General features: G+C 44.6%; 1 protein-coding gene across 1 annotated transcript in view; it reads right to left on the bottom strand.

The window, feature by feature from the left end:
• The window catches only part of RAB3C (RAB3C, member RAS oncogene family), a 140,025-nt gene extending 129,666 nt beyond the window's left edge, over positions 1 to 10,359 (bottom strand). The window contains exon 1 of the mRNA XM_035553459.2: positions 10,250 to 10,359. Coding sequence (XP_035409352.2) covers positions 10,250 to 10,273 — 24 coding nt within the window. The 5' untranslated portion in view covers positions 10,274 to 10,359. The remainder of the gene's footprint in view (positions 1 to 10,249) is intronic.
• Between the last annotated feature and the right edge of the window lie 1,713 nt (positions 10,360 to 12,072).

Genomic DNA, 12,072 nt, shown 5'->3' with positions numbered 1-12,072 from the left:
AAGCTCAAAAAGCAGATGGCAAAAGTAACAATCTCAGAACTAGGTAGTGTTTCATCTCATACACTTTCTAAGAAAAATCTGAAGCATTTTTGGGGTCTTGCAGGATTTTAAATTCTTGTAGTTTGGCAATACTAAGGGCAATATAGACACAGACACAGACACAGACACAGATTTCTAGGTTGGAAGAGACCTCAAGATCATCGAGTCCAACCTCCAACCTAACACTAAGTACTCCACTAAACCATATCGCTAAGCTCTACATCTAAACGTCTTTTAAAGACCTCCAGGGATGGTGACTCCACCACCTCCCTGGGCAGCCCGTTCCAATGCTTAATAACCCTTTCGGTAAAGAAGTACTTCCTAACATCCAACCTAAAACTCCCCTGTCGCAACTTTCGCCCATTCCCTCTCGTCCTGTCACCAGGCACGTGGGAGAACAGACCAACCCCCACCTCGCTACAGCCTCCTTTAAGGTAACTGTAGAGAGCGATAAGGTCGCCCCTGAGCCTCCTCTTCTCCAGGCTGAACAAGCCCAGCTCCCTCAGCCGCTCCTCGTAAGACTTGTTCTCCAGACCCCTCACCAGCTTGGTCGCCCTTCTCTGGACTCGCTCGAGCACGTCCATGTCCCTCCTGTAGCGAGGGGCCCAAAACTGAACACAGTACTCGAGGTGCGGCCTCACCAGAGCCGAGTACAGGGGGACAATCACTTCCCTAGACCTGCTGGCCACACTGCTTCTTATACAGGCCAGGATGCTGTTGGCCTTCTTGGCCACCTGAGCACACTGCTGGCTCATATTCAGCCGACTATCAACCAATACTCCCAGGTCCTTCTCGGCCAGGCAGCTTTCCAACCACTCATCTCCCAGCCTGTAGCTCTGCTTGGGGTTCTTGCGCCCCAGGTGCAGGACCCGGCACTTGGCCTTGTTGAACTTCATACAGTTGACCTCAGCCCATCGCTCCAGCCTATCCAGATCCTCCTGCAGAGCCCTCCTGCCCTCGAGCAGATCGACACACGCACTTAGCTTGGTGTCATCTGCAAACTTACTGAGGGTGCACTGGACGCCCTCATCCAGATCATCGATAAAGATATTAAAGAGGACCGGCCCCAGTACCGAGCCCTGGGGGACACCACTTGTGACCAGCCTCCAACCAGATTTGACTCCATTCACCACAACTCTCTGGGCCTGGCTATCCAGCCAGTTTCTAACCCAGCGAAGCGTATGCCAGTCCAAGCCCCGAGCAGCCAGTTTCTTGAGGAGAATGTTGTGGGGAACGGTGTCAAAAGCCTGACTGAGGTCAAGGTAAACCACATCCACAGCCCTTCCCTCATCCACCAAGCGCGTCACTTTGTCATAGAAGGAGATCAGGTTCGTCAAGCAGGACCTGCCTTTCATAAACCCATGCTGACTGGGCCTGATCGCCTGCTTGCCCTGCAAGTGCCGCGAATATATATTTACACACTGATTTCATACAGAAAGACTAACAGCATAGACTACCATAACGATTTTTGAAAAGCAGCCCATGTCCAAGCTTTCTAAGGCAGATATTGCAGAGTGCATTTGGGCAGTCTGAGAGGACAGCTGGAACCTGGATCTTGCAGAAGGGTGAGGGCTGTAACCCACCTTCTCAGCAGCACTTCAATTACTGCATAAATTTTCTGAGTCAATTCTGCTGTCTCATAGTACAGTATGCCAGCTTCTTTGGGCTATTGAAGAGGCATATTAGAAGTGGGGACAAAAATTTCTGAAGAAGACAATGGAAGTAGCAAGCTTTTGACAGGAGATTTGGTATAAGATTTATATTTCATAAATAATGCAGTTGTGAATGTTTGATTTTTATTTGGTTGTGACTAAAGTTCTTGACTAAATGTGGTCTTGGGTACCCATGTGTTTCCATCCTGAGTGTTTGCATTGTCTTTAATATTTATTCACTTCTTTCACAGACATGCAACAAAGAAGGTTTTAGAACAATAACAAAGAAAAAAAAAAACCTAAATATTCCAGGTGTATGCATCAGTAATATTTCATCCTTTTCATTTCTGTAGTGAAAGACAGAAAAAAAATCTTGTCCACCTTCACTATTCTCCCTTATCCTAAAACTGTTTGGTGATATTTTGTTCAGAACATATGAAAAAGAAAATCAAAATATGTTTAAGCTAGTCTAATCACAACGGGCTATAAAGTAGTAAAGAACAGAGCACTGATATTCCATACAACTGCCAACAACAAGTCAATAAAATCTGGCAGATCGAAGACTGTGCAGTGTCTGGGGATGCCAGGATAGCCTTCACACTTCTGCCAACAGCCTGTTCTGCTGCCCTGCTGGCTCCCCTCTGTAATGCGGTAGCTGAGACCATAGTTACCACTTCTAGCAAGAAGAATGATTTTGTTTCTTGGTTTTATCTCCTAAGACGTCTTCCATGTAATTTCTTCAGCTTGCTTAAGGTTTACAAAGAGAGATTTTAGCTTGCTAGCCCCAGTCTCCTGTGCCTTATATTTCATCACTAGGTACTTTAATGCCTCACACTTCAGAAACAGTATGATACAGTGAGCAGAGGAATCTGGAGACCTGGATGCTAATAATAGTCCCGCTAAAAATTGTACATTATGTAGCCTTCTTGAGTAAGAAGATGTTTCCTGTTGATGCTTTTAAACACAGTCCTTCCCCACAAAGAAATTCAGTGCTCCTCTAAATTAATGTGTTTATTTGCATTACCCATGTGATAGTCTTCTTAAAATTTCTTTAAAAATTATAAAAAAATAAAAAGCAACATCTTTTCTATGCCTTGAACTTATGGATTCATTATCTACAGTATCAAAGGCAGAATTATGGGCAAGTTGAACATGGAATTGCAGCCAACTTTTATTTCAGATATAGGAATATTTCTGCCTATTATAAGATGCAGAAGGCACACAAAAGGCATGGGAAAGGACTAGTTTCTCCACCTTCCATCTGGAAAATCAGGAGAGGACTAGTAAGTTACTGATAATAATTCAAATTATTCAGACACTAACTTCAGTATAGAGAGGCAGTCTCCTGAGAACAGCAGTAGTGATCCTTTCCTGTGTCCAAAACCCAAGTGAGTTTTAGAGAAGTACTAGTGCCTGCACCAGCCTGAAGAGACATCAAACTCAGCACTGGTGCTAACACTTTGCCATTACTTCCCAAAGCTCATTCATTTTATAGAAAGCATGTAGACAGATTCTTCAGAGTACAATTCACATCACCTGCATCAGGCACCCACTCTAAATGAAACCCTAGAGGAGTCTCTATTTTTCTCGAAGGGAAACCTAGATCCTTGGTCTTCTTGGGCTTTGTAAATACCCCTGCAGTGCTTCTTCTTCTCAAATGCAAGCTGCTGACTTCAAGTATGGAGTGTATTGTAGCCATTTCCAGATGTATTAATATGTCAGTTCACTCCTAACAGGACTTGTGTAGGCATTTGTGTACTATGCAGGCATTTGGCAAAGAAATGTGAAAAAGCTGATGCTGATGTTATGTTACTCCTTTGGAAACAATGTTGGAAACCAGCAACAGGATTGCCATACTCAGGCCTGTTAATTAAATAGTACATACATTGACAGAAACCAAATAAACACACCAACCTCACTAATGTTCTGTTTCCAAGAAAGCAAAAACCTTAGCTTTATTTTGACAAACTTCTCATCTGGAATAATAAAATGGCTATATTAAACAAGCATCACTTTCAGCAAAACACAGTGAGTTATCTCTTCAGTTAAAATCTGTCCTTATTTAGTAAAATCAAAGAGAAAGAGGGCTATTTCCATTAGCACATTGCACAACCATTTTTCTTTAGAATGAGTCTCTACTCAGATCTCTACAGCCAACATGATATTAGCACCAAAGGCAACCTCAGGCCACCTCCTAGTGGACTCAAGAAAGACCTAAGAGCCCATGGGGAACATTAAGCCCAAGACAGAGGTCAGAAAACCTATAGTCAGGAGCTATCACATGCCTGCTCCTTACCAAAACCAGGGAGAAGGTAAGTCCCCAGTCTGAATATGGCCAAAGAGCAAAAAAAGGATGGCTTTGTGTGCTTCTCCACTTACAACTGTATCGGGTATTGGTAGCGGGGAGCTGTAGTGGGGGTCCCTGTAAGCAAAGCCCAGCAGCTGCTCCATATCAGTTGAGAGCCAGCTCCAGGTGACTCCAACAGGGACCCGCTGCTGGCTAGAGAAGAGCCAGTAGGCAATGCTGGTTGCATGTCTCTGTGAGAGCATATTTAAGAAAGGGGGGGGGGGGGAACACTACTGGGGAACAGCATCTGGGAGAGAGAGAAGAGTGAGAAACAGCCCTGCAGCCCCCCAGGTCAGTGCAGCAGGAGGGCAGGAGGTGCTCCAGGCAGGCAGCAGCAGTTCCCCTGTGGCCTGTGGAGAGGCCCCTGGTGGAGCAGGCTGTCCCCCTGCAGCCCATGGGTCCCACAGGGAGCAGATCTCCACGCTGCAGCCCGTGGAGGAGCCCCCGGTGGAGCAGGTGGATGTGGCCTGGAGGAGGCTGCGGCCCATGGAGAGCCCCCGCAGGAGCAGGCCCCGGGCCGGAGCTGCAGCCCGTGGAGAGGAGCCCACGCAGGAGCAGGGGGTCTGGGGGGAGCTGCCGCCCACCCGTGGGGGACCCGTGCTCCATGTGGGAGCAGGTCTTGAAGAGCTGCTGCCTGTGGGCAGCCCCCGCAGGCTCAGTTCGGGAAGGACGGCATCCCGTGGGAGGGACCCCGCCTGGAGCAGGGGCAGAGAGGGACCGTGAGGGAGCGACAGAGACGAAGCCTCAGGGACTGACCGCAGCCCCCACTGCCCGTTCCCCTGCACAGGTCGGGTGGAGGAGGTGGAAGAGGGTGGATGGAGAGAAGGTGTTTTTAGTTTGCTTTTAGTTTCTCACTGCTCTGTTCTGGTAGCAATAGGCAATAAAATACATTAATCTCCCTACTGTGAGCCTGTTTTGCCCATGACAGTAATTGGTGAGCAATCTCCCTGTCCTTATCTCAACCCTTGAGTCCTTTCCAGGGTATTTTCTCCCCCTTGTCCATAAGGAGAGGGAGTAAGAGAGCAGTTGTGGTGGAGTTCGGCTGCTCAGATGGGTGAAACCACCACAACAGCACAACTTTAAGCTCCTTAAATTAATATCAATTATTGGCATAGACAATTTCAATCATCAAGCAGAGTCCTCTTTACCAGGCCCAGGTAGTTTTCAAGTCTCACGTTCAGCTGCTTCCCTGATCCCAAAAGAACAGATTAAAACAGGGCAGGGCTGAGAAAAAAAAATCGAAAAAAGCCTTCATGATAATAATGAAACACTTGGCTATGTTTCTCTTTATGGCCTTAGAGGACCTTTTCCTTTGACAGAATTAATTTGAACAGCTTTTTCACTTAAGCAGGGCAATTTGCCATGACCTCCCTGGCCTGCACATCACTTCAATTTTAACTTATATACGCGCTCCACTCTGGATGTGTATGCAGAATTAATTGCCCCTGGAAAAGAGGATGCCAGAAGAAAAGCTGGGATTGACAACACTAAGGTTCATTCCTTTGTGTCTTCCACAACTACTTTTTCTTCTTTTAAAAATAATAATAACCAGCATATCTTAGAGAAAAAGATCAATAGGAATTCTAGGGAAAATGTCTTATTTCTATCTAATTCTCACAAAGCCTTGCAGATCACCCTCAACATCTAATTTTTAACTGGCCAATTAATAAGTCTTAACAGAGTTCAGTGGACAAAGCACCAATCAGTTATTTGGAATCATGGATAGCTAGCCATCTGTGGAGCACAGCTTGTCAGCCAATGTACTTGGCAGCATCAGGAGAAGCTTATCTGCTGCAAGGTATCATGAGGTTATATTCACGAATATTTGTAAGCATAGCATACCTAATCTGAAAGGTGTAATTAGAAATGCAAGGCTTTATTATAAGTGACATAATACAATTCCAAGTTAGGGAATATTGGGAGAATATACAGGGAGGTGAGAGTCTAAAACATTTTAGAAAAGCTCTACTTACTTCATATCAGCATGAATGTGGCCACAGCGCTGGCAGCTGCCCAGAACAGCAGAATGCAGTGTACAATAAAGAATGGTTCTGGCAAAGCTCTAGCACATGAATTCTGGTGATCTACTTGTGGTGAACTAAGGCATTACTCAGCCATCTTCCATTACTCAGCCATCCTTCCTTAACCTAAGTTTACCATCTTCAAGAAAAGGATTGCTTGAGAAAGATATTTGCAATTCCCACTTGTACAAAATACCCTTCTTCAAATACTGGCAAAAACAGAAATAAAGTCCTAGGTGTGTTAGTCTAACACAGGATGTCAAGAAGCCACCAAAATAGTACAGCTCTGAAAAGAATAAATACAAGATACATCAGGCAAGGTATTCCAGTCCAAACAAATGGTGATTTACAGGGAGTAAGAAAGAGAATGAGGAGAGTAGATGACTACAGCCCTCTGCCATTAGCCTTATCAAGTACAGCACTTTGGGCCATGAGATGTAACAGAGACTGTGCATTTTCTAAATTGGTAAAGCAGCTGCATCAGGCCAAAAGAAGAAGAGAAATACTAATGCTCCTGTCTAACGCATTAGTGAGATGCCATTAGTAACAATTGTCATCAAACGTGTTTATGAAAGCTGACTTTAAACAGGAAAATATAGAAAAGGGTTACTGGGAAGACCAAATGAATGAAGACCTTAGACTATGAGTGAAATCTATACTTAAAAAAAAAAAAAAAAAAAAAAAAAGTAAGTAAAGTGTGAGCTGGTTTCTCTAGATAGTAACCTGGAGTAAACATCTGGGGATGAGAACTATTCACATGGATGTGTCCTGGAGCAGACACTGAACATTGAGATGACATGTATATAAACTAGTCCTGTGTGTCTTCGAGTTGGAGACTAGAAAGTATCTAACCTGAAAAGGAGTAAGCTTCAACAGTACGCCTCCAAGTAGGGTTAGTGACAGGAAGAGGACTACTGACTCCAAATGCAGCTTGATCAGTTAACAAAAGGGTGTATATAGCTTGCTCTGTGGACTCAGTGGCTTGGTATAGGCCAGTGCTTCTAGTCTGAACCAAGAATAATAATTTTGCTAAGTGATAGGAGATGAATTGCCTTGATAAATTCTGCATCTAATAGCTCTGATTTGTCTTTTTTCATCATATTTTTATAACCTCTTAAATGTCTGGAAATGCCCTTTTTGCTTGCTGTTGCTCTTCTCCATTGAGTTTGGATGTATCTGTTATCAACCATTTTTGTCTGGGCATGACCATACCCAGTGACAACTGGATACAGAAAAATCAGAAGAAAATGTTCTCATTTATTTCCTTGGCAAAGCATCAGAAATGCTTATATTGTATTTACAGATTATTTATCATTCCCTATTATTCCCTCACCTCTATGGCATTAGTAACCTGTGAAATTATTTGCCCCAGCAAGTGAAAGAGAGGGTCTGTATAGTTCTGGAATTTTCTACAAACTGCCACCAGTAATGCCCATATGCTGTAATAAATGCTAAGAACAGGTTACCCAACTCACGTTCCAACTTTTTGATTTTTGCAAAGTGCAGGAATTTGGAAAATGTGCATGGTACAAGCAGAAAAAGAGTGAAGCTTGAAGAGAGTGAATTGATGTGCGAATAACAGAGAATTTCCCATTGAATTTTCATTTTTCAGAGTACCGTCAAGGCCCTAGGGGAAACTACTGAGAGATGCACAGACATTTCAAGTAATTCAGACCAGTTATTAAAAGAACACACAGAAACCATACATACATCTGTGTTTCACAGAAAGAAAAATAAATAAATAAAACAAGTTCACTGCTTTTGACTTAAAACAAAGCCCTCTCCGTGGCCATGAGTACTATTCAGATTTACAACTTTCTTTTGAAAACATGACTAGAAATGAAAAGAAGTCACAAACTCTGACCCAGATCCAGTAATATCTGGTAGTTCACAACAGCCAATTTTTGCACTAGGTAACTTCCTCTCTGAAAGAATTGTTTAAGCTGCCTTTCTGGTAATTTTTGGCCTTTCTCGTCCACAGAGAAAGGGCATGAGCCTGAGATTCAAACAAAGAATTCATAAGCATAGGAAGACTGTCACTACACGGGACCTTTTTCTTATCCTTCTAAAACATTTTAACTTCTTGGTTTTCTTTTTAATTACTGATTGACGGAAATGGAAAAAATAATGCTTACACATTCCTCTGACTTGTTTTCATTGTGATCAAAAGATACGTACTTGATCACTCATTCTGTTGTTCTACAATTCAGAGAGATGTTAGCTCTAGAACAGACTGTTCCATAAAGCTGTAGTGTACAAACAAGCAACTACACTTGTTTCATGTAATAGGAAATCAGATAGCTAAAAGAGAGAAATCAGGCAATTAGTTCTGCCAGTTCTAAACCACATTTGAACAAGGACCAACCATACTGGCCCAATGTGGGAAAAAGAGAAGATGATTAGGAAGGGGACCCCAAAATACAATATTGTTTTGTTTGAATCTTTAATAAGAAAAATATGCAAATACAAAGGGAATGGTGCAAGCAGAAGAAAAAAATCCAGAAATTACAAAAGGAAATCAAACCTCATCTACCAGCATTTTCACGTCTTGGAAAAATCCAGATTTTTTTATTATAATTTTGGATCCAATAAGTTTAAAAATGGACACTGCTTGGCTGTATCACCAGTTGTGAAAAAGTGGAATTTATAGTTTTTGTGTTTTTAAAGCTCTTTGCTGTCTCTTTTTATACTAAGGCTCTGCCTTCTGCTGTCTTTTATTCAATTACATTAAACAATAATTCCATTTGTACTGATAATCAGATATAAAAAACAAGCAGCAGTTTTCTTATCAGAAAAATATATATCAAGTACATATATTTTTCTAACTAGACATTGCTTTCCTCAGACTTTATTTTAATGTACCATCATCTTGTTTCCACAAGTACGTAACAGTGCCAGTTAATTCAACACCTGTCAAATGTCAAATGCAAGTGACCAATCTGTATTTTTCATCCTTTACAAGCAAAATCTGTTTTTTATGAAAGGCCCTCCAAAGCCAATACATGCTAAACATGACCTTAATATCTCAATAAGCATGTGTAAATAAAAGGCAAACGCTACACAAATATTCCCAACACATGTGTGTAGCATGCAGAACTAGGCATTTAAAAAGCACCCTAATTATTGCTGTTCTTCAACCAGAAAACTGAAAGACATTTTTACTGAAGAGTGGCTATTTCTAGTGCACCGCTTTGGTTGAAAGGTTTCAGCATGTGACATCCAAGCAATTGCTCTGCAAAAGATTTATGAGATTATCATTCTCTGTCCAAAGTCACAGAAACCCAACGCCACATCTGTGTAACTTAAGATTTCAGACGTCTTTTTGAGCATGCATATTGAAGAGGTTGCAGATCCTCCCTTCAAGCTGATATTCTATTACTGCCGGAGCAGATATCCAGCATGAAAAATATTAGCTAACAGGGCTGCAGTTCATAACTTAAATCACTGCTGACTGCGAAAGTGCTCTTTGCATTGTACAAACACAGCGGGATTGATTGTTACCAATGCACCAGCAACACAACTGATCTTCTATTAAAAAACAGTCATGTGTTCGAGTGAGTAGCCCGGGGCCCCCAGAACCCCTGCAAGACATTATGAAATGGGCCCTAAGGAATAGCTGGCGCACAGTTGGCCACACAGTGTAAACTGTTTTGAAACAACTACCCAGAAACTGCCCAAAGCCGCACGCAGTGTTACTAGTGCCCGTACACGATTTGTTTCTCTCGTGCTACGGGGCACTACGCTTTCCCATATGCGAAATGGTTGAAAAGGGGCCACCTCTTCACTGCTCCCAGCCCTCGCACCGAGCCACCTTCTCCCGGTGCAGGTGAATAACTGCTCCTGGAGCAAACTGGCGGAGGGGACACCTCGCCGACGTCCCGCATGGCCAGACAGGATCCCATAACGCCCCATCCCCAAAAACTGGCACCCACACCAGGAGCCGCCACCAACGTCCAGGGGCGTGAAGAATGTCGGCGGGGCCCCATGTGCTCACCCCACCGAGACCCGACACCCACACGTGGACGCTGGTGGTGTGCGAGGCCCCGCTGCCCTCCTTCCCCCCCGGGACAGCGGGACGGGGGTCGCAGCGAGCCTCCCGCCCCACGGCGTGCTGCCGGCTTCCCCGGCCCCACGGGGGTCCCCACACGTCCCCCGGGGACCCGTGCCCGCCGCCCCCCGTCCCCACCGACCTGCACGGGCGCTTCGTGCCTCATGGCCGGGCGCGGCCACAGCTCGCCCCGCTGCCGCTGCCGCTCCCGCCCGCCGCCCGCCCGGGCTCTGCCGGCGAGCCCGCCCCGCGATCAGCACCGGAGCTGTCCCCGCTCCTCCCTCCACACCGCCCCTACCGTCCCTCTCCCCCAGCACCCCTCCGGGAAGTGTAGTCCCCGCCGCACCGCTCCCCAGCGCCCGCCGACGGCATGCGGGAGGCGAAGGACTGCAACTCCCGCCATGCTCCGCGCTGAGGTGGAGAGCAGGGAGGGAGCCCCGGAGCGGCTGCCGGGGGAGGCTCGGCCTGGCGGGCACTGCTGTCGTGCCGTGCGGCAGGGGGCGAGCGTGCGGCCGGTGCCGACCCGCTGCCGCCTGCTCCGGGAGTCGACGCTGCGGCCCCGGCCTCGGGCAAGACGGGTGTCCCTGCGTGTAGCGACCGCAGGCGGTGCGGTGTGGGGCAGGATCAGCCGCGGGGCTCCTCCGTTTTCTGCTCTGCGTTCACCCGTTGTCTTTCTTGGCTTTGGTTTTCGCAGGGCTTTGAGGAATGGTCACGCCACCGTGACATCGCAGCGGCCCCGCTTTGAGATGGTGGCCATGGTTCGGCGTGATGGCATGTGCTTCTGCGGGGGTACCATGGTCGTCCCAGACGTCGCCAAAAAAGCAACACGCCTGCTGCATTTGCCCCCAGACCTGTCTTTGTTGTCCAAGATGTTTTAAGCATCTTTCTCAGCTTTTTTTTTTTTTTTTCCATATCCCTGTCCTCTACTGCCAAGTCCACAGTTATCATGAGCCCAATTGTATAGGACCCATACAGGTAGGAAAGTGTGTGATCAGTTTGGTATTCGGATTTAAGATTTGGTTTGTTCCCAGCTGCTGAAGCAGTAAAGATGAAACATAGGTGTGACCAGCGAATGGAAGCACTTTGGGATGTTTGCCACAGGTTGGACGTTGCCAGGACAGAGAAGAAGGCAAGTGGGGTGGCCAAGGCAGTGTGGAAGCCGGTCTGTCTAAGTGTCACCCACTGCTGTGTATGTGGTCCATGTTGCATAAAGTAAATCACCTGTAGGAGTTGTAACATATGCAAATTGTTTGTATAAAGATAGGAGTACAGACTAAAGTGTATATCAGACATTTTGTTTTCATAAAATGAAAGTAATTCATGAAAAATTAAATTACTTTTTTTTTCTACATAAAATGAAAAGTAATTTCATTTTATGATTGCTGGTTTTTAATTTCATTGACAGATATCTAAAGCTAATTCATTATAACATGAAAAGAGGAATTAAGTGGTGATGTGGGGTTTTAGGTCTTTTTTCCAAAACCACGATGTATTCTGTTATGCATGTTTTCATTTGAGTCTTCTGTCCTGTGCAAAACACTTCATGTTTCTCTTTCTGTCACTGTGGGCATGAAAACATAATGAATTTGCTCAATGCTTACATTTTGAACCTCTGTGTGTGTGCATGCATGAATGTGTTATGGGTTGGATTTTTTATGTGTGAGTTTTATTGTCTCTATTGATTTTAGGTGAATACATACCAAAAAAAATATTGGATAGCAACCCATTCCCCGCTGAAAACAGAGCATGTTATATTTGTTTTGTTTTTCAAAAAGTATAAATACATTATACAGTCTTGAATATCATAAACTGTAACTTTCCATAAAGCAATTCTTATTTGGGAATGGCATTTTAAATCTTAGCTGAATAGATATTTGAAGCAGTAGATTCAAATATTCAGAGAAGCTTTTGATTATAGAATTTAGAAAGCAGATACTCTGAATTCTATTAAACTTTATAAGTGGA

Source organism: Cygnus atratus, chromosome Z (genome assembly GCF_013377495.2).
Source record: "Cygnus atratus isolate AKBS03 ecotype Queensland, Australia chromosome Z, CAtr_DNAZoo_HiC_assembly, whole genome shotgun sequence".
In the NCBI taxonomy this organism is placed as follows: Eukaryota; Metazoa; Chordata; class Aves; order Anseriformes; family Anatidae; genus Cygnus; species Cygnus atratus.
The sequence above is the reverse complement of the archived record's forward strand: the minus strand, read 5'-3'. Positions and strand labels throughout refer to the sequence as shown.